The sequence below is a fragment of the Sorghum bicolor genome, chromosome 10 (assembly GCF_000003195.3).
Source record: "Sorghum bicolor cultivar BTx623 chromosome 10, Sorghum_bicolor_NCBIv3, whole genome shotgun sequence".
Lineage (NCBI taxonomy): Eukaryota > Viridiplantae > Streptophyta > Magnoliopsida > Poales > Poaceae > Sorghum > Sorghum bicolor.
Window position 1 is genome coordinate 56,275,019 of NC_012879.2, and position 22,715 is coordinate 56,297,733.

The window sequence follows — 22,715 nt, forward strand, 5'->3', positions numbered from 1 at the left end:
CCTACTAGGTTATAACCATTTTTTAAGAGAAGGAACCATTTGCTGGTTAACCGCTAGTCATCTAAGCCGTTTTCATTCAGGATTTTCTTTCTGACCCAAGAAGTAGGACTCTCATCCTTACTTCTTTGATCACAAAAAAGTTTCGAATAAAAATAACCCTTTTTTTTTGGAAATCTTACGGCGAAATTTTATTCATTGAGGATGATTACATCATTTATAAAAAAACAACAATAAGGCTAATGGGTTCATTGTCCCAAGTATAAATTAGATAATTAGTTTTTTTTTAAGAATTACACGGTTAATCAGAATGGATCGTTCTTGAAAATAAGGAAGACTAGCAAATCGGCAGTGGGCCGGAGGCCATATTTCTTCGTTCTTGTGTGGGTTTGGGCGCTTGGACCAATATGTTACGGGGTACGGGCCGTGAGCCCACCCTCGTCCGAAGCACCGCAGCCGGCGTGGCTGCTGCCACTGGCCACGCCGTAGCGCCAGATACATGCGACGGCAGTGCGCTCTGCCCTGGGAGCCTGGGACGCGGCAGCAAGGGATGCCGGACCCGTGAGCCAGCGCCGGGGCTGTCAGGTCACTTTGGCATAAATGCACAATCCATTGGCAACACCAAATACTAAACTCGCCAACACCCACAAGAAGTGCATAATCGTTTGCTAAAAGCCCAAAACTAACATTTCGTTTCACATATCATTTCCAGCCCAATAAATCTGTACCAATCATTTTTCCCGAGTTCCGTATTACAGCGCGCGAGAGAGATTTACAATTACGAGGTTGAATATACCATGGTACCATCGTAAAAAAAGAAAACTTGAGAAATGAGAAGGCTATGGAAAACCCCACAAAAAAATCTACAATTTACAGAAGGCACCATTTCCGACGCAATTTCCATTTCATTTCTGCAAAAAAACGGTTAAGGGAGCTATATAGTATTCACAATCACTCTACAGTTATCTGCAGCACAGTCGTCAGCCTGGGTTTTCTGTACCTCCTCAACAATAGCGACGAGCACACAACACTTACGGACGAGAAGGCCATGCAGGCGCCGGCGAGCCACGGCGGCATCTGCAGCCCGGTGAACGGGAACAGCGCGCCAGCGGCGATGGGGATGGCCACGACGTTGTAGGCCATCGCGAAGAAGTAGTTCCACCGGATCCGGCTGAACGTCTTCCTGGACAGGTCGATCGCGGTGATCACGTCTTCCAGGTTGTTCCGCACCAGCACGTAGTCCGCAGCCTCGATGGCAATGTCTGTTCCCCCGCCAATGGCCATCCCGACGTCGGCTGCTGCCAGGGCTGGGGAGTCGTTGATGCCGTCCCCAACCATGGCCACGGTGCTCCCGTCCTTCTGGAGGGCGCGAACAACGTCAGCTTTTCCGGCTGGCATGACCTCTGCTCTCACGTCCTCAATACCAACCTGCCCAAAGTACAATAGCACGAGCAAATCAAAATCAAAAGTGAAACTTATGAATGAATTGAAGTCAAAAGAAAGAAAAATGACATGAAGACGAGCCAAACCTCTTTTGCAACAGCTTGCGCGGTCCTCCAGTTATCCCCTGTTAGCATCACTGGATGAACACCCAACTTTTTTAGTCCTTCCACTACAACAGCAGCCTCTCTTTTCAGGGGATCGGTTATGCCCATCAAACCCACAAAATCGCCATCATATGCCACAAGTATGCCTGTTTTTGCATTCGATTCCAGGTCGATCAAGAAAGTTTCTGCTTCTGGGGGAATGGTCACACCGTTTTCAGTCATCAAAGAACGGTTTCCAACCTGTCAATACATTTGTTTCAAAGATAAGCAAGGATTTATTCAGAGACAATAAAACACATAGCCATATATAACAATATTTATAATGTGCTCTGGTACATTTCATAAGGCAAATTGTGACTGGGAACTGAAGTCTAGAAGGTTTTATATATGACTACATAAGTGCTGGCTCTGGAGATATGAGAGACGATAATATGAGTGGATGGTCATGAATAAATGATTAGGACAGAATGTGGTGTAAGGGCAGAAGGGAGGAATTAGCATTAGAGTGTACATTAAAAGGGGTATAGAAGCATGAGGTTCACCTATGACTCACCAAAACATGCTTCCCGTTGATGGAGCACTGAACTCCTTTGCCAGGTACTGCAGAGAAGTCTTCAGCTTCAAGCAGCCACTGAGACAATACCTTGTCTTTTTGTTGCTCAATGCCATCTTTTGATGAAGGAAGCTTGCCAAAGAAATGGAAATGGAATGCATAGTCCAAAACAGCTTTGGCAAGAGGATGCTCACTGCTTGCCTGAGTACAGAGCAAAAACACAAAATATTACGCACATTAACACAAAGCAAAACAAAAAAAAAGGTGGGAGAGAGAGAGAGAGAGAGAGAGAACATGTCATATGACAGAAAATAAACTATTTATGAAACTCCTTGGTATTACTCAAGAGGAATAATTTAGAAGTCAGACTCACCTCTGCTGATGCAACCAGTGTGAGGAAATCTCCTAGGTCCATTCCCGAGAAAACCTTTGCAGCTGTTACAACAGCCTTTCCTTGTGTTAGTGTCCCTGTTTTATCAAAAACCACATACTTTACGTTTTGAGCTCTCTCTAAAGCATCTCCGCCTTTTACAAGTACTCCATGATTAGCCCCAATTCCAGTTGCCACCATCACAGCAGTTGGTGTTGCCAAACCAAGAGCACAAGGACAAGCAATCACCACAACAGATATGGCAAACATGAGAGAGAAGACAAAGCAATTGCTATTTTCAGCAACCCATGAATTTGGATACGCACCCAACCATCCACACAAAAACCTACATAAGTAGCCAATGGACAGGTGAGAAACTTGAACATATTAGCATCTCTCCAAATTTCACGGTACTTTTATTGAACTTACCACGCAGAAAATGTCACTATTGACAATGTGATGACAATTGGAACAAAAATGCTAGCCACCTGAAAAACAAAGGATATAATGTCACTATTATCATATCATGCATCTAAACTATTATTTGAAACTTTCAGTAAACATAAGGCTTTTTAGCATGTAAACTGGTAAGTTTGTACATATTAAGATAAGACCAGTACTGCAGAAAGAACGAAAAAAAGAAAACAGAGAAGATGCACAAAATTGTCTAGCCATGACTATGACTGATCTTGAGCTGAGTCACTAGCCTTTGTTCTTAGGATAACTAAAGGCAAATCCATGCCTGAAAGATTGGTACCATATTGCAACTGTAGGCTGGATTTATTAAATATGTTACAACAAGTAGCAATAGAAGTAAATGAACATGTATTGCATAAGTTATGGTAAAATAAATTATCATCCTCTAAAAGGTAACGAAAGGTTCGACAAAAAAATCACAATTAAAGGCCCTCTAAAAAGCCAAATAGATACAAAATGGGCATACAAATAGTGTCACATGCACTTCCCTTCAACTTGGGAAAACAACATATTGAATGGATACAAAAAAAGAGGTACTCACATAATCAGCGAATTTCTGAATAGGAGCTTTGGACATCTGAGCAGTTTCAACCAGAGAGATTATCTGACTCAAAACTGTACCAGATCCCACTTTTGTTGCTTGTATATGAAGGATACCATGTAAGTTTATTGTCCCCCCAATTACAACACTTGATACTTCTTTAGGGATGGGTGCTGATTCGCCAGTTATCATACTTTCATTCACATGACTTGTTCCCCAAACGACAACACCATCAGCCGGAACCTTTGAACCAGGAAGCACTTTTAAGACATCACCAGGTTGGACCAACCGTGCATCAATCTCCCTCTCCCCAACATGTTTTCCTTCTGTATTTGGAATGATACGTGTGAGTTTATATATACAAAAAAAAATATAAGATGTTGCATTTTTATATAACTGTGTAATTGTATATATTCCAAGGATAAAAATTTACTGGAGACCTTTGTCTTTCAGAACCAAAATAGCAGTAGAAGGGACCAGTTCTACAAGCTTCTTAATAGCATCTGATGTCTTCCCTTTTGCAAGCACCTCAAGATACTTCCCAAGCAGCACAAATGTAATTATCATTGCACTTGTCTCAAAATATACGGGAGGATGAAATCCAGTAAATGCTCCGTATAGTAGTGCACAGACAGAGTATGCATATGATGCAGTGGTACCAAGAACCACTAGCACATCCATGTTTGTAGATCCATGCCTCACAGCCCTATAAGCCGCAACATAGAACCGTTTGCCGACAACAAATTGTACAATGCTTACCAATATCCACTTCAGCAAATCCCCCATGAGAAATGGTCCACAGTGCATGCTTAGTAGTGTACTAAGGAAAGGTATACTGGGGCAAACCATACGTATGAAAAATACAGGAATCTGGTGCAACAAAATAATTACACAAGAGTTAGGGCCTCAGAGGGCAAGCAGCATCATGCCACAACTTAAAAGTATTAGATGTCAATAAATTTTTAACAACTAGTGAAATATCAGCCCTGATGCTTGTGTCTCTAACACCAAATGCATATTCCTTTAGACCCCGCACTTTCTCTCCTTTTTGCATTGCCCTTAGTCCTAGTTGATCACTTAATTAGAGTAGCATTTTATTTCTTAAGGCATCTTGTCTTGCTGGGCCTCACATGCAAGCAAAAAGAAGAAATTATTTAAAGTGCCAATGGACAGATAAGACCTATTGAGTTGGATGTCATAGTAGGGGCCATTTGGTCATGATTCAAAACATTAATTTAAAATAATTAAGTTCTAATATTATGCTGCCTGGTGCAGACACGTTAGACATGCCCTGCACACTACCAGCTCTTCCCTAGTGACAAAATTAGCAAGGGTATCATCACTAAACATGCATTCTGCCTATTCTGTTGGCCTAAATTTCATGCTGTGAGGAAAAAGAAATAAAGAGGTTAGACAAAAACTTACGCTAAGGAACAAGCTAGAGCGGAGAAGGTTAAGCATTTTGGAGGCCTCCTGTGCATCATTTGAAGCCCCTCGAGTGTATGGATTCTGAACATCAGCTTTGAACCTCCCATTGCTTGCCATCTCAATTGTATCCACAATTGATCTCAGACCAACAGCTTCTGGATCAAATACGATCTCAACTTCCGAGAGGACAATATTTACACCAAATTGTCGCAAACCATCCAATTTCTTAAGAATATCATTTAAGACTTCAACATCCCTCTCTGTGTGCAAGCCAGTCAGTCCCAGCAAAACCTTATCTTGTTCGCTACTCTGCAAGAATGCTGCTTCAAAACCAGCATCCTCGATGGCCTGAACGATTTCATCTTTGCTAATGGCAGAAGGAACATACTCAACTTCCCCTAATGAGGTTGCCAAGGCAACGACTGCTCCTTTAACACCAGGTAGCTTTTTTAAGATACCCTCAACCGAGTTTACACAATTGGCACATGTCATTCCCCCTATCCTGAATTGTGCTGATAAAGTCTTCTGTGATTTAGGCTGAGAGACAGCAGATTCAGGGATAATTTCTGCTTCAAATCCGGCATCTTCAATCGCTTCAATGATATCTTCTACCTGAAAACATAAGCTACCAGAATAAAGATGTGTTTATTGAAGTGATCCAAATAAGCTAATTGATTGGATGTGAAACTAAAAACCTCTCAGGAATTATTAGTCATTTAAACTGGAGAAGGCTCTAGTACATGTGAAAGAACATGCATGCAGATCAAAGCACATGCATTGTAAGGTGCCTTGGCATTTTAGCTTAAACGCAATGCAATAGGACTCAAAGGTCAAAAGCTCTAGTAAACATATTGGACATCATGACTAAAAGAAAACTCGAATAGCAGCATCATTTAATAGATAATGTATATCTCCTACAATTTTCCACACGAATAGCAAACTCCATGGCTAAAATGGCTTCTGCATTAACAAAGACAAAAGAAATTGAAAATGTAGGTCTCCTGTTGACATCGTGAAACAAAAGTATGTAACAATGTGTAAGCTACCATACATAATTGGAGTATTGGACAGCATAGAAGATTGCATGCTAAAATATCATGGTTTAGTAGTGCCATATTTAGAGTGTCACAAAAGAGAGATGCACGAAACACACTCAGCTTCACTGTTACCATAGCAAAGTAAAAATTCAACCCCCAACCCCACCCACCCACACAACAACAACAACAACAACCCGCACACACTTTTTTGTGTGTGTGTGTGCAACTTTCCTGAACCTAAAGTTGAGTTCATCATTTCTTTCCCCATGAAAGACATTATCAGCAGCTCGTTAGCTCAACTACCAATCCAAAGTGATTGTACTACACCGAGAGCCCCATTTCCACGGGTACCATGACTGATTGCAGTGCGTGCCAGCCCTGAGCTTCCGATGCCCACAATGCACAGGTGATTGACAATCACGAGCTTCCAACGAAGCTACAGCTCACCCAATCACGAAAGCAAAAAAAGAACAAAAACTTTGAGCATCGTAATAGCGGATCTTATAACTCCTGATTTCACAGAGTTTATACCGCATTTACGCCACCAACCAAATCAGAAGTCATTGAAACAGTACCACCCAAGCGATTCGCTCAAGGCAAGGCACCCTCAAAAAAAATGTAACGCGCATATGCGATTCACTGGATAGCACGAAGCAAGTGCTCGACAACACGCGCACGACCGAGTTTCCTATTGTGACACGCAAAAACGCAGTCCAACTCCAACCATCGCCAAACGCGAAGAAGTTACCCGACAAAAAAAAAACCGCGGATAATTCAAAAGGAAACTACCACCAACCCCGCAAGCGTACGATGGGAGCTCCCAACTTCCCACGGAGCCGCGCGAGCCTCGCGTCCACTCAACAACGGTTGCGAGCACGCAAGGATCGCCACGCACTCGCACGTCGACACACGCCACACCGAGGCGAGGAGAGGAGCACCTTGGACAGCGCGGGGTCGAACACGACGTGGGCGCGGTTCTGGAGCAGCGACACGGCGACGCGCCGCACGCCGCTGCGCGCGGAGACGGCGGCCTCGACGGCGCTGGTGCAGGCGGAGCACGTCATGCCGGTGACGCGCACGTGCGCCTCCGCCGCGGCGCCCTCCTCCGCGCCCGATGCACCCAGCGGCGGCAGCCCCATCTCCTCGTCGTACGAGTCGAGCAGCGCGACATCCTCCATCTCGTCGCCGCGACCGCCCGCCGCCGCCGGCCGGGCGCCGGCGCCGGCGACCGCCGAGAGCTGCAGGTGGGCCATGCCCGTCAGGCGCAGGGGAGGGAGGGAGCAGCGTGGGGTGGGAATATTTGGTGGGAGGGAGGCGAATTGCGAGGTGGTGGGGTTAGTTTATAAACCGGGAAAACAAGCGGCGGTCGTGGGGCAAATTGGGGTGGTTTGCAGAGTACGGGGGTGTTGTTGTATATATGTTTATTGGTGGGTTTAGCTGGGACTGGGAGTGGGAGTGGCAAATTTTCCATTTGATCTCTTCCTTTTTGACCTTTTCAGTTGTCTAGACGGCTTAGCTCTTTCGTTTGACTTTGTTTCATGTCTGACGGGTTTGCTGATCTCCGACGTCAGCATTGCGATGTACTCCTCCATGTCAATGTAGAATTCTAGATGCAGTTGCATAATTGCAGTGTATTGGTAGGGACTATACCCATGTTTATTCAGTTCTCTCTTTTTTAAAAAAAATAACGGGGTTGTCAATTTTGAGTTGAGAGGCCTGGGATGTGTTTTTGGGAGAGCAGGAGGACCGAAGTGTAAAAGAAAAGCAATTAAGAATTTCCTGTGAGATGCGGTGGCTAACAAGAAACTTGTGGTGCTTAGATTATTTAGATATGACCCAAATACAAGACGTATTCGTCGATTTAGGTAACGCACAGGAAAAAAGAATACAGAACCCATAACTCTTCTTCTCCAACAGCAGACGCATCAGAGCATCCTCTTCTCTTCCCCCGTGAGCCACGCCCCACGCCGCCTCTTCCCTTCTTCTCTTCACCGGTGGGGATGGGACGCCATGGCTGTGAGCCTGCGACATCTCCAAGCGACGATGGGAGCGCCTCCCTCCCCGCCGAGCAGATCTCGGCATCTCGCCATCCTCCCCGCCGAGCTATCAAGCACCGAGGTCGTCGAGCGCCTGCCTATCACCTCCATCTGTGGGCTCGCCTAGTCGCACCCTGCCGGCACCGTGGTCGCGACTCGCCGTCGTCATCTGTGGGCCCGCCTGGCCGCCCCTCGTCGGCACCACGGTCGCGCCTCGCCGTCGTCGTCTGCGGGCCGCTCCGACCAACCTCCTCGAATCGCGCGGAGGCAGGAACCAGTGGCGCGCGGCGAGCCAGATGGCTAGGAGAAGTGGAAGTGGGGGCGGAAGAAAAGGAGGGAGGGAGAGAGGGAGCAGGACCTCGACGGCGTCAGCTTCATCCAGTTTTGCGTCGAGGAGAGAGGCGACTCATTTTTGCCTTCTGGTTCACCCAGGACGCAAAATGGGTTACATGTTTGTCTCTTCTGTTGGAGTGTGTTTCTTTCGGTTAAAACACTGTGGAGGACGCATTTTGCGTTTGCCTCGCCGTTTGCCAAGTCTGTTGGAGACAGTCTAACCACCCGTAGGTCAGCGGAACAGCTACATATAACACGCCCAGATTCATGCGAAGGGAGATCCTGATTCCTGAGCAATGGCTTATATGGCTTTAAAGTTCAAACGTCATACAAACTCGCTCTTTTTAAATTAAAGAAAAAAAAAAGAACGTAGTACAAGCTGGCAGCACAGATTCGACACTTGCAAACATTGTCCTTACAAATAACATCAAATCCGAAGAAAAAATTTGTCCCGTCTTTATACTAGTCAATAATAGATTAGTATATGCAGGTAGTATGTTGGACCGCTGCCGTTTGTGCTAAACTGCCAATGCTAACGGGAACTGAAAAAGGCACGTGTTCCTTCCGGCTGGACTTCGCTGCCACGCGGTCCACGCTTTGCGTGCCCCGGTAGCCCATCTGGCCTCTGCTGCGACATGTTGATCCAACGGTCCACGCACGTACGCATGCGCGTCCGTACATGTATGTTTGATCAACGCACCGTAGCTTTGTAGGAAACGGAGACGGAGACGGGGCCGGCCGCTAGCTTCTCCAACGATCGAGCCCGCAACTCCGGACAACGATGGCTCTTGCTTTGCCTCTTGGGAGCCGCCACGGCAGCGGCAGGTCTCGACTGGGTGGGAACTGGGGTCTCGTTTAGTTGCAAAAAAAAAAAAAAATTATAAAATAGATATCATAGCACTTTCGTCTGTATTCGACTAATATTATTCGATAATAAACTAACCAAAGTTTAAAGTTATGTTTCATAAATTATAGATAAATTATACAATTAATTATTTTATATTTATATTTAATACTTGATGCATGTTTTAGAAGATTTGATGTGATAGGAAGGAACTAAGCAAGGCCCGGCAAGAGATAAGGGAGCAGCGCGGCCCGCGCGCACGGTGAGTCGCCGTTGCCGGACTCGGAAGGAAGGCGCCGGTGCCGTGCCCCTGCCACAGTGCCACTTGCCATGCGTCATCGGTGAGGGCGCGGGTGGTTTGGTTGGTGTTGATTTACTAGTTGGAGCGGGCCCGGGCCCGGGGGGTGGGGTGGGGTGGTTTGCAAGCCAAGCATGATGGGGTCTGTATGTGGGCTGCCGAGACACGGCGGCACCGGCTCCGCAGACGTCCGAGTCCGACGCTGACTCGTCCTAGTCCTCGTCCGTCCCGTTCGCGTCCGCCACAACGCACGCAAAGCTTTTTGCTCATCCGACCCGAAGGACCTCTAGATCTCCTATTTGTCATTAGCTAGCAGCAGTGAATGATTAACTGGTTTTACTAATCTGGCACGCACATACATACTCAAATCGCGGGGGTACAGACAGACAGACAGGCGAATTTGTTCCCCACCACCGCGTCACGACGCAGCGTGTGTCACGCTCACGCATCCTTTAGCTACCATAACACCAACCCTACTACTTGCCGGCGATCCGTTCGGTCGACGCGACGAGAACGAGATCCATGGCGCTGGCGCGCGACGCGGAGGCATGCACCTTTGGCCCGCCCGCAAATGCGATTAGATTAGCCCCGGGACGGCCAACAAAAATGCAGTCCGCGTCGCGCCGCACCTACTGTCGTGACGTCCCACTCGATCGACAGCTCCTCTCTCGCGCCTTTGTGTTTGTGTTGTGTGGCGCGCACCGACGAGGACAGATACGTGCGGCGTGGCAGCAGGCGCAGAGACGCTCAAGTGGGCGCTGACATGGATGCAATAATCGTGGCGTTTAATTTGTTCGGATTCGGAAAATGGCAGTGCAATGGTGAAATCTGGATCATCTGCGGATTATTACAATGTAATAGTAGTATATAAATAAATGTGCTTCTCCTACTTGTCATTGAACAAACACAAACACGCATGAGTCATGAGTCTCTACGTGGCGTGAAAGACCAGCTCTGGTGGAACAGTATGTAACATCGGTGTGGGCCCGCCCGGCGCGCTAGAGAGCCGTTCTCTGGTGTCGTCGCCGGTGACGTTGGTGTGTCTGTCCACCTAAAGTTTGGTGTGGTGGAGTATCTGTTTCTCCAACTTTTCCTAAAAGCTTCAGATTTCAGAGCAACTGATCCAGAGCAAGCAAAGAAAAGGGACAACAGCCGGACCCGGACACCCACCGGAGTTCCAAATGGAGACGCCTTGGCTTCCGACGCCTGCCGCAGGAGAGCAGTACTACTGCAGTACAAAGTCGTCCACGGTGTTTTGTACTGCATGCCTGGCCATTCTCTAGACCAGACGTACGCCAGGAAGCCGGCGGCATTGCGTCCGTGATGGAAATAAAAAAGGGGGCCGCTACTTGAAGCGTTCACGAGGTTTTTAATTTTGGTATCCAAAAATTCCGGTCACCACCGAAATTATCGAATTTTGTAAAATTCAACCGAAATTTTTTCGAATTTCTTTTTAGAGACTAGCACATAAAGAATGTTTTTCTTTTAAAACAAATAGATCTAAACAAGTATCAATATGATTTATAACTACACATTTATTGAATAAAAGAATATATAATATAAACGATAGAAAATATAAGTCTAAAGTTATATAGCACATGTACTAGTATATAATAAAATTTCGAATTTTTTCTTTCACCCACCACCGAAATTTTGAACCCTGTGAACGACTATCATGTCTGTTGTGAGAAACCGGGCACTCAGGGGGGGCTCCGCTCATGGGTCACGAGATTGAAGAGTTGGTACACGCATCTCTAGGCCTGGCTTCTCGCTGGTCAACTAGGAGCCAGATTGATCTCATTAAGTAGGCCTTGTTTTAGTTTTGAAAAAATTTCGGATTTCGTTACTGTAGTACTTTCGTTTTTATTTGACAAATATTATCTAATCATGAACTAACTAGGATCAAAAGATTCGTCTCGTGATTTACAGACAAACTGTGTAATTAGTTTTTGTTTTCGTCTATATTTAATGCTTCATACACGTGCCGCAAGATTTGATGTGACGGATAATCTTGAAAACTTTTTAGATTTCGGAGTGAACTAAAACAAGGCCGTAGTTGATTTTTTTCGGGAAAATATTGTATCAAAGAGGAGAAGCTTTTTGCAGCTCTGTTCATTCATCTGGCATTCAGCTCTGTTCCGCATTCATTCGGAGTGGCGTAGAACCCCCAATTCTTGGCCACCTGACTGACGTGCCAGATGGTTTTTTTTTTCTTTCGTGCAGTCGTACAGCGCAGGCAGGTTTAGGCCTTGTTTAGATCCAAATATTTTTGATTTTGACACCGTAATATTTTCGTTTTATTTGACAAACATTGTCCAATTATGAAGTAACTAGGCTTAAAAGTTTCATCTCGTGATTTACATGTAAATTGTGCAATTAGTTATCTTTTTTATTTATATTTAATGTTCCATACATGTGCCGTTTGATTCGATATGATGGAAAATCTTATAAAGTTTTGGGTTTTTGTGTGCATCTAAACAAGGCCTTAGGTACGTGGGTGCACGTCAATCTGCACTCCACTTTGGCGTTTACCCAAAAACTAAAACCTTGTTTAGTTTGCAAAATTTGTGGTTTTTTGGCTATTGTAGCACTTTCGTTTTTATTTGATAAACATTGTCTAATAATAAAGTAACTAGGCTCAAAAGATTCATCTCACAAATTACAGGTAAACTGTTCAATTAGTTTTTATTTTCATCTATATTTAATGCTTCATGCATGTGACCAAAGATTCGATGTGACAGGAAATCTTGAATTTTTTTTTCAAGATTTCTTGTCACATCGAATCTTGTAGCACATACATAAAGCATTAAATATAGATGAAAACAAAAACTAGTTGTACAGTTGGCCTATAAATTGTGAGACTATCTTTTAAGTCTAGTTACTTCATGATTGGACAATGTTTGTCAAGTAAAAACGAAAATACTCATATGTCAAAATCCAAGAAAAACCCTTGTTGCCTAAGAGAATAATACGGACTAAATTTTTTTTTGGAACCCTTATGTCAAATAAAAAAAGTTAGATCTAAACAAGGTGAACACAAAGATCCTACATCTATTTTTTATTCTTCAAAGTAAGGCATTGTTTAGTTTACCCAAAGACCAAAATCTTTTCAAGATTCTCCGTCACATCGAATCTTACGCCACATTCATGGAGTATTAAATATAGACGAAAATAAAAACTAATTACACAGTTTACGTGTAAATCACAAGATGAATCTTTTAAGCCTACTTACTCCATGATTGGATAATGTTTGTCAAATAAAAATGAAAGTGTTATGATTTGATAATGTTTGTCAAATAAAAATAAAAGTGCTACAGTTCCGAAAACTGAAACAAGACCTAAGAATTGAAGGTTTTGTTTTTCTTTTTTTTTGTTGCGTTCTGATTTTTTTAAAGAAATGTTGCATTGTGTTCTTGTAACATAAATAAAGAATTTATATATACTTTGATTATTACTAGAGGCGATACTAGGCTCACTTTGCCTGATGCCTTGTTACCAGGATAAACAAATATTTTAGGCCTTGTTTAGTTCCCAAAAAATTTTGCAAAATTTTTCAGATTCCCCGTCACATCGAATCTTTAGACGTATGCATGAAGTATTAAATATAGATGAAAATAAAAACTAATTGCACAGTTTGGTCGAAATTGACGAAACGAATCTTTTGAGCCTAGTTAGTCTATGATTGGATAATTTTTGTCAAATACAAACGAAAGTGCTACAGTGTCGATTTTGCAAAATTTTTTGGAACTAAACAAGGCCTTACCTAACATATATTTTAAGAAAATTATATGTGATGTGCATCAGAATCAATTTTGTATTAATTTTGTCCTCTATTACTATTGCACATTTTTTAATAAAGAATAGTTTATATCCGGCTTCTTCTATCAACTGATAGAATCAGGCCAATAATTACAAAGAGTTCTTGACAGCCAACAAACCGACCAAGCAAAACGAAATAAATTTTTGAACTAAACATGACCAATATATCTAGCAGCTAACCATCCACGGGCCGCTAAAAAAATGCATAGCTGATGTCTCAAGGTAAGTTCCAACATGGATCAGCTGCTCTCGAAGATCATCATGCCGCTGCAGATTTGCCCACTGACGAAGCCAGTGTGTTCCTCTGATTTATCAAAAATCACTTCGTTTTTTGTTAGCCAAATTGTCCAGCAAAGCGCTGCAGCTGCTGTTAATAACAAAGAGTTGTAAATTTTATTTCCAATTTTCGACCAGCGCAAAAAGAGGTCAGTCACGCCAGTTGGAGGTGACAACCCAAACAAAAAGTGAACAGCGCGCCATAAGAACTTGGCATGAATGCAGTCGAAGAATAGGTGTTGAATGGTCTCCGAAACATGACAAAAACAACAATGTTTGTCGCCATCCCAGTTACGTTTCACTAAGTTATCCTTAGTTAAGACTACACCTTTCTTCAGGTACCAAAGAAATATTTTAATTTTCATCAGTACTTTAATTTGCCAAATATCTTTTGACACCCTAACCCCATTGTTAATTAACGCAGCATACATGGATTTGACCGTAAAAATTTTAGATGCAGATAAGCCCCAGATGAACTCATCCCTATGTTCCGTTAAATTTAAATCATGTATAGAAGCAACGATCCTGTTCCACGCACTTAAATTCGCCCCCACTAAATTCCTTCTAAAAGAAATATTCCATGGGATTGAACTAAGCACTTGTGCTACAGCATTGAAAAATTTTTATACGTGGAATACCCAGCCGTGAAATCGTGGCTCCGCCACTGGTTAACCGGACTGTCATGGTGCTAACCTGCGGGTTTATTCCACCCTTATGTTTGACGCTCAATCGCCAATCAAGCAAACAGCCCCAAACAGCAGAATTAGAAATGAGACGCACTACTGTTGCGACCTTAACAATAGAGCCATCAAGCTCGCCTGCAGGCTAGAGAAACCAGCTTCAATCCAGTCATTGCCTTCCAAGACCAAGTCGTAAACAAGAACTGCCGGTGCTCTCGCCATACTCCGAAAGACCCTGGAGTTCCTCTCCTCCTACTCAGATTCACCAAAATCAGACAACCCAGTTTGAGATTTCAGAATTCAGACGACGCAGTTTTCGCAGACGCTACGGCCGGTCCCAAATGTGTGGATCCTTTGTCTCTTTGGGCAAGATATGAACCAACACAACAAGGACAGTTCCAGTGTCCACGTACGGCTACCAACTACCTGGCAAAGAAACCACACACTCTGCAACCTTCATGAGCTCAGCATCCGCACAAGTCATCATCAAGCCAAACAAGAAAGAGTGAGCAACCAACACTTGTCACCATCGTAGCACACGGGTGGCTTGCCAATTTCAGGTCCTTTGCCAACTCCCTCTCATGTGATCTCATGCAATTGTCCAGCACAAGGTCAAGGCAAACTTGCATGCCCTTACCACATATTAGAGTCAGAAAAAAAGTGAAAATGTGTGGTCTTCCGAGTTGCTAGCTGCTGAACACAGAGAGAAACTCACATGCAAAGGAGCAACTATCACTTCAAAAGGCATACAAGATTGCAACGTTCCAGAAAGCACACGAGCAGTCTTTTGCAACACCATTGAATTAAAAAAGCATGATATTATTACTTGCAGCATTTCAGCAGGCTAGATTTCATATAAAAGAAGTACCTTATGTACAGGGGAGAAACATCGGTTGTTTCTTAGCTCTTGGTGCCGTTGCATTGGCATCGTCTTCATCTTTGTTGAACTACAAGACATCAACATGGGAATGGCTTCTTCTCTGAGTTCCTTCAACAAGAAAAGCACTTTGCTGATGCTTACTGCACCGGTGAAGAGCATAGGAAGGATTCCAGCTTCGTGGGGGAGACATGCATGGAGTATTGGAAGAGAAGATCCAAGGAGAGCTGTTCATGCTCTCAAGGCTGGGACAGCTCTCACACTGGTCTCCCTCTTGTACATCCTCGAACCTTTCTTCAAAGGAATCGGGAAGAACGCAATGTGGGCTGTCATGACCGTAGTTGTCGTGCTTGAATTCACAGCAGGTAATTCACATTCATCAGCCAAAGTAGATACCAAGCTGCTGGTGACATTTAATTACTCTTTCCATGTATATGTAGTATTCTTGCACCTAATAAGTTATTACTGATCAACAGGAGCAACCATATGCAAAGGGCTGAATAGAGGGTTGGGAACAGTGTTGGCAGGCTCTCTAGCACTTCTCATTGAGTTTATAGCAGCTGGAACAGGGCAGGTTTTGCGTGCTTTCATCGTGGGAGCTTCGGTGTTTATAATAGGTCCGCTGTAAATCAAATCAGTTGTTCATGCCATAAGCAACTCGATGGATGATACACAATACTCACTGCTGCTTTTTATTTCCCGTGGATAGGATTTGCTGCCACATATGTTAGATTCTTCCCAACAATCAAGAAGAGCTATGATTACGGTGTGCTGATTTTTCTCTTGACCTTCAATCTGATAACGGTGTCAAGCTACCGCCAACAGGATGTGGTGTCATTAACGAGAGATCGCCTAAGTACTATTGCCATTGGTTGCGCAATATGTCTGTTCATGACTCTCTTGGTATTGCCAAACTGGTCTGGAGAAGACCTGCACAGTAGCACCGTTGGCAAATTTGAAGGATTGGCAACATCAATTGAAGGTGGGTACCTAGTACTATCTTGTAGATCATTAAAAGCTCGTAGAAATTATTATCAAAACTTACCACGAATTCTTACCAAAGAAAGGTTGCAGCTTGTGTGAATGAGTATTTCCGAGACCGGGATAAAGGTGATAACGTTCTTGATAAGCAGGAGGAAGCAAGAGCTTCCATTCAAATCGGCTATAGAGCAGTCTTGGACTCAAAATCCAGTGATGAGACCCTAGTAAGCAACCCCCTACCCATATTCCTCGTGATATAATATATGACAACTTTTTCTCTCTCAAGATTATTGTTTTTTTTACCATTCTCTCTAGATTATTGATGATATAGCATGTGTAATGATAGCTTGAACATTGTTAACAAAATATCCAGGCACACTATGCAAGCTGGGAGCCAAGACACTCAATGCATTGCTACAGTTACCCATGGCAAAAGTATGTGAAGCTCGGGTCCGTGCTCAGGCACTTTGCATACACGGTTGCCGCACTTCATGGGTGTCTGGACTCTGAGATTCAGGTACAGCAAAAATCCCAACTTTTCTATAGTGAACTATATGAATAAAACCATGCTGACATTGTTTTTTTCCATCTGTGTTCAAGACTCCGCCGTCCGTGAGAACACTGTTCCGAGACCCATGCACAAGAGTTGCACGAGAAGTAGCCAAGGTCCTGCAGGAGCTCGCGGTGAGCATAAAACATCACCGGCGATGCGCCCCCGACGTGCTCTCTGACCATCTCCACGAAGCGCTGCAGGATCTGAACTCGGCTATCAGGTCGCAGCCGCGGCTCTTCCTGGGCTCCAAACGCGCGTGCGCCGCCAACAAGCGCATGCTGATGGAGCTGAACTCCGGGAAGCTCTCGGCGTCGAGAGCCACCGCGCTTCATTCGTTCAAGACCGACGCGACAGCGTTGTCAGAGACGCGTGGGCCGCCGGATCGCGTCGAGAGGGGCAGCATGCTGCGGCCGACGCTCAGCAAGATTGCCATCACGAGCCTCGAGTTCTCCGAGGCGCTCCCGTTCGCCGCGTTCGCGTCGCTGCTGGTGGAGATGGTGGTGCGGCTGGAGCTGGTGATAGAGGAGGTGAAGAACCTGGAGCGGGCTGCGAATTTCAGAGAGTTCGTCACTGGGCATGATCATCTGATCGTCGATGTCAGTAGCATGGAGAAGACGAGGAACAGTAATGCTGCACCGTTACACCCTGTCTCTGCTGCAGCTGAATGAGAGCTTACTGATGGATTTGGCAATTTGGGCAGCAATGTACTCCATTCAGAGAGTGCAGGCTGGAATATTTCTATTCATTTTCTATATAAAAGCAGCCATTCTGAGAGAGGCATTTTACTCCTTTTTTTCTGAAAGCTTTCGTGTATTTTAATCTACCTACCACTGAATTATCTGTCCACATCCCAATAACCGGAGTTGGTGTCAGATATGTCACATGAACAGTGTGCATACTTTTTTCATTCTGAATTCAATAAGCATTGTTTTATCCTCCAAATCATAATCAATATCCTGCTGACCTGCTAGATCATGGTTGGTTGGTGTCTATCGATTGTACTACTACCTTAGATTTTATTAAGACAAGGTCCGCATTCCGCAACATGGGTGCGTGCACACACTCGTCACTGATCAGGAGAAGGAGATTCAGCTGATCACTCCATGTTGCGGTAGGTAGCCAGTTCTGGCAGCAGGTGGACAGTGGAACCGAAAGTGGAAAAGGCAACGGCCAAGAACACCAAGAAGGAGACATATCTAAACAGAGAAATTGAGAGTGGCTAATACTGCTTAGTGTTCTGTTTAATATAATCTGATTTCTTTATGCAATGTTTTGACTGTGTAGAAGCCAAATGGAGTGGTAGCATGGGAAGTTCAGGTGTAAGAAGTAAGAACGGTGGACCCACCAATTTCACTTTTGGTGTTGTATATACTCCTATATATGTCTGTTCATAAAGGGTTGGGAATCTTCTCTTCAGACTTTTGTAGCGGAGAGTGAAAATAACAAGGCAATTTAGCAGTTAACAGGTCAGTTCCAAATGGATGCATTTTTGCACCCAGCATATATTGCCGAAGAAGTGTAGTACAATGGCGAGCTTCGCAGTAGTACTAGCTTGGTCTGGTCACCATGGCCAGGTGCTCCCATCTGTACTGCGGTTCATGGAGAGTCTTTGAAAATTTGTACTGCCCAGTGGCAGATATGTGGTAGCTTGAGGTGGCCGGCAAGCAGCAGGCAAGGGCGTAGTCTTTGCTGGTCTGTGATGCAGAAAAAAGGTCGTCCATCAAAGAGTTCTAGATAACCATCATGCCTGAGATAAATTGGAAAGATCAACGGCTCAACATCAACCTGATTAATTATCCTAAGGTCAAATAAATGACTTGCTAGTATTTTCATGTTTAAACTTGTAATACTGGTCAATAGACCGAGGATATATAGCTTAGTTAGTAGGTGCTCTCGTGGGTGACTGGTTACTGGAGCTTGCTCTCAGGAGACCCAGGTTCGAGCCCTGCATCCTCTTAATTTTTTTTAAAAAAGCAGGGGTGCAGTCTGCTGTCCAGTTTTTTATATACCTTAGCTAGCTAAGTTTATGGTAATTATAATACAACCTTCACTTGAACTGAGTTTCCAACTTACACGGTTGCTAATTATTCTCTTAGTTGTATAACCAACGACAATGAGATGCTTGTTGCGATTTCGTCACCTTTCCAAATTTGTTAGCTCAACCCTTTTCGTAGACTGTTATAGGTGCAATATTATGCATCTCAATCTCTAAATAGGTTTTAAAAAACTTTCCAAAACCAAAAAAACCTCTAATAAATGTCTAAATTGTTTTTTTACTTTTCACAATCAAATATAAGATACAACTAGCACGAATAATGCAACATATATTAATGTTGAACGCATTGCACCTTGTGTTTTTTTGTTGTGGAAAGTCTCAATATGTATCGACACCAGTTAGAACGCATGTTTTAGGCACTTTCTATTTTATATGATGATTTTTCTTAGGCCTTGTTTAGATGCACCCAAAAACCAAAAACTTTACAAGATTCCCCGTCACATCGAATCTTGCGGCATATGCATGGAGTATTAAATATAGATAAAAATAAAAACTAATTACACAGTTTGTCTGTAAATCGCAAGACGAATCTTTTAAGTCTAGTTACTCCATGATTGGATAATGTTTGTCAAATAAAAACGAAAGTGCTACGGTGTCAAAATCCAAAAAGTTTTTGATCTAAACAAGCCCTTAATCTCGAGATTTATTGGCTACGCACGTGTTTAATCCCGAGGTGATGCCATTAGCACTAGGAGAGCGCACCGCGCGGCTAGATTGACGGGCCGTCCTGGTTTGACTTGGAATCGGCCTACTCGTGAAGGCTAGCCCAGAAACGTCTACCTCCATGGGCCGACCGTTCACAAAAGGGCCCAGATTATGAAAACTGTACATCCGGGGTTCGGGCTGAATTCGTTTGCGACGGGTAAGCCAACTTTTGTCCACATCAGCACGTGCAATGCGAATTGGGGATCGCGATGTGTCAGTGTGTCAGGCAGGCAGCAGCAGCACTGGTACGCGAGCTAGAGAGGGGACGACCGGACGAAGACGAAAGATGGTGCTGCCTGGCACTGCACGGCGCACGCATCTCGGTGCAGCACGCACGGAATGGTCAATTTGGGCCTTGTTTAGTTCGCCAAAAATTTTGCAAAATTTTTCAGATTCCCCTTTACATCGAATATTTAGACGTATGCATAGAGTATTAAATATAGATAAAAATAAAAACTAATTGCACAGTTTGGTCGGAATTGACGAGACGAATCTTTTGAACCTAGTTAGTCTATAATTAACAATATTTGTCAAATACAAACAAAAGTACTACTATTCTTATTTTGCAAAAATTTTTAGAAGTAAACAAGGCCTTGAGGAGGTACCTAGGCCTTGTTTAGATGCCAAATCTTTTTGGATTTCGCTACTGTAACACTTTCGTTTGTTTGTGGCAAATATTGTCCAATCATAGACTATTTAGAGTCAAAAGATTCGTCTCACAATTTACAGACAAACTGTGTAATTGGTTTTTGTTTTCGTCTATATTTAGTGCTTCATGCATATGCCGCAAGATTCGATGTGACGGGAAATCTTGAAAATTTTTTGGATTTCTGTGGGAATTAAACAAGGCCCTAGTAGGGGAGTGGGTAGCGAGGGACCAACGGTCAAATGGGCGGACAATGATTCGATCGGGGGACCTGGTGTGGGGGTGACGGACGGAGGATCTGAGCACCGCAGCGGCAGCGGCCGCTGCCTCCCTTTCCCCAGCAATGGCAAAGCCCCACCTCTCGAGCCGGAGTCGGGAGCCTGGCCTGGACTGGACCAGGACCACCAGCTTCTGCCGCTTTTTTATTGAGTGCTAAGGCTGATTAGGCCTCTCCATCTCATACAGCTAGCATCAGCCGTCGCCTAGCTATCAGGTACGAGTGTTTATGTATATATATATACACATAATCCTCTACATATGTGTAGTATATGTGTCGTCTGCTATCAGCTCAGATCGAACTAGGACCGTAGCAGCTATAGGAGGTACTATACTATCAGCTCGTGATCATACGCCAGGTCAGTTCTGATCTGATGGGTGACTAACAAAACACTGGAAGATTTCTCATCTGCTTCGAGGGCCTGCTGGTCTCTCTCTGACGGGAGGGAGACGACGACGACGACAGTGCACCGGGTTTCGACGCGTGAGCTTGTTGGCCGGACGGACTGCGCGTGACCACGCACTCTCCTGCCCGGCTGTCCGGTCCGGCCTATGATGCGCGGTCAAGCGCAGGGTCCATTGGCGCGGAGACGGGGGCGGGCGACTGCATGCGCGCGGCAGGGGAGACAGAACACGGACTCGATCGGCCGGCCGTGTGCCCTGCCCCCGGAAACCGCCACCACCCATGGTCCAGGCAGAGCTAGCTAGCCGGCCCCATGCATCTCTCCACCGATCCCATGCTGCACTGCACGTACGCGGACGCCATTATTTCCAGCATGCATTGGCCGCATGGCATCGCATGGCTCCCCCGTGGACCGTGGTCCTCGTCCTCGACGTACGCTAGCTGCGTGCAGTGCCCGCGCGCGAGCGAGCGCACCGCAAAGCCTGCGCCGGCCCGCCGGCCGGCCCCCGCCACCAAGAGAAGACCGGTGCAGGTGCAGTGCGCACAGCAACGCAAGATCGATGGAACGATGCAGTGAAGCAGCTGTGGTTTGTTTGGCTGGTTGGAGTAGTACGCGTGGACGGCCGAGGGACCCTTATGACGTACGTGAGCGCGAAGCCGGCCGGGGACCTCACACCTCACCACCACCACGTAGTACTATACACAGCAACAGCGAGTACGTACGTGTGTGTAAAAATGTCCAAGCATATGCAATGCAAAACCGGATCGCTATATCGTCTCGTCGGTAACTTTTTATGCGGAAACCAGATTCTGCATTGATCATTGATCAATCTACGACCTCGTTGTTCTGGTTCTGTACTGTAGAATTTGTATACACAAGTGTTTACGTACCACCTCTCTCCAGCTGTATAGCCTGTAGCAGTACACTGCGCATGCAAATGCACCAAGCTTCTCAAAAATTGGCTTACGGTTAAACTACATATATATAGTAGATGAGCTCTTTTAAAATCATAAAAATTGCTTATAGACCACTCTATAGTTTGATTTTATATCTAAGGCCTTGTTTAGTTCCAAAAAAATAGCAAAAAAAAAATCAAATTTTCCATCACATAGAATCTTAAACAAGGTCTAAGATGAACGACTCTTGCTCTAGATCGTAGATACCACTGATCATTGAAGTCGACTAGTGTGGTTGCAGTAAGAAACGAGCGTGCATGCTAATGCAGTAATGCTGTTGCTGTTGCTATCCCTGGTGATGGGTTTGGTTAGGTTGCATGTGGTAAAGCTGACAGTGACTGTGTGTAGGGAAAAGCAGGGTCGGGACTCGGGACGAGACCATCATCAGCAGAGGGCGCAGGAGTGCACGACGGTCAGTGCAGTGTTGTGCAGTGCAGAGCGGATGGTGTTTTGTGATGGACGGAGATGGATGGATAGATTCCGCAGGTTTCAGGTCAGGACCGGCCGGCGTCGTTCGCGAGTGCGCGCGCAGCTCCCTGCTCCGTGCTCCCGGCACCTCGCGCAGCGGCAACGCTCGTCAATCATTGGAGACACGGACGGACGAGGGGTGCCTCGATACGCTAGCGCGACAGCGGGAGTTGCGCTGTTCGCTGCGTTGCTGCAGGGGGTTTATTTGGTTGATCAGATCACCGTTACGCCTGCCCGTCCAGGATTGGCAAAACCGCAAAAGCTACAGTCAAGCTCAGTCCAGTCCAGTCCAGTCGAGGGCACCTTTACTCGTCACAGAAGACAAGAACTGTAGTCTGTCCATACCTTTGCCTCGTTACTGGGTCGGTGTAGTGTAGATGCTCATGAACAAGAACTCGGAAAAGATGTGGGCTAGAGGTGCAAGAATAGGCGCAGCATGGTGACAGTGTTACCGTGCACTACAGCAATGCTGCACTGGAATACATTGCTTGAGGGTCCTTGGGTGGTGCCCGGTGCTGCTGTTCTAATAATTCGTTATCTGACATCCATGCACGTTT

The 22,715-nt window shown here is 45.0% G+C and overlaps 2 protein-coding genes across 3 annotated transcripts; one reads left to right on the top strand and one right to left on the bottom strand.

Moving 5' to 3' along the window:
• Positions 667–7,269, bottom strand: LOC8069396 (copper-transporting ATPase RAN1). Of its 2 annotated transcripts, none has more exons than XM_021449691.1 (9): positions 6,889–7,269; positions 4,911–5,525; positions 3,926–4,355; positions 3,486–3,811; positions 2,897–2,955; positions 2,471–2,813; positions 2,098–2,298; positions 1,527–1,784; positions 667–1,425 (listed from the first exon to the last, which is right to left on the bottom strand). In XM_021449691.1, the coding sequence occupies exons 1-9, from the start codon at positions 7,201–7,203 to the stop codon at positions 949–951; spliced, it is 3,024 nt and encodes a 1,007-aa protein (XP_021305366.1). In that variant the 5' UTR covers positions 7,204–7,269; the 3' UTR covers positions 667–948. The 2 variants fall into 2 exon arrangements, with proteins under 2 accessions (XP_021305366.1, XP_021305367.1); XM_021449692.1 differs by having other exon boundaries at positions 4,911–5,538; positions 6,889–7,023.
• On the top strand, positions 15,096–17,519 carry LOC8069523 (aluminum-activated malate transporter 12). The gene is made up of 6 exons (XM_002437372.2): positions 15,096–15,478; positions 15,590–15,730; positions 15,823–16,095; positions 16,188–16,318; positions 16,468–16,611; positions 16,695–17,519. Exons 1-6 carry the CDS (start codon positions 15,199–15,201, stop codon positions 17,313–17,315), a joined length of 1,590 nt encoding a protein of 529 aa, XP_002437417.2. The 5' UTR covers positions 15,096–15,198; the 3' UTR covers positions 17,316–17,519.

What these genes read in the sequence shown, in the direction of transcription:
- LOC8069396 (XM_021449691.1), bottom strand. Translation starts at nt 7,203, where the DNA reads ATGGCCCACCTGCAGCTCTCGGCGGTCGCCGGCGCCGGCGCCCGGCCG. An exon ending in TCGACCCCGCGCTGTCCAAG is followed by an intron (nt 5,526 to 6,888) that starts GTGCTCCTCTCC and finishes TTATGTTTTCAG; the next exon opens with GTAGAAGATATCATTGAAGC. An exon ending in ATAGTGACATTTTCTGCGTG is followed by an intron (nt 2,814 to 2,896) that starts GTAAGTTCAATA and finishes CTACTTATGTAG; the next exon opens with GTTTTTGTGTGGATGGTTGG.
- LOC8069523 (XM_002437372.2), top strand. Translation starts at nt 15,199, where the DNA reads ATGGGAATGGCTTCTTCTCTGAGTTCCTTCAACAAGAAAAGCACTTTG. An exon ending in ATTGGCAACATCAATTGAAG is followed by an intron (nt 16,096 to 16,187) that starts GTGGGTACCTAG and finishes GAAAGGTTGCAG; the next exon opens with CTTGTGTGAATGAGTATTTC. An exon ending in GTCTGGACTCTGAGATTCAG is followed by an intron (nt 16,612 to 16,694) that starts GTACAGCAAAAA and finishes TCTGTGTTCAAG; the next exon opens with ACTCCGCCGTCCGTGAGAAC.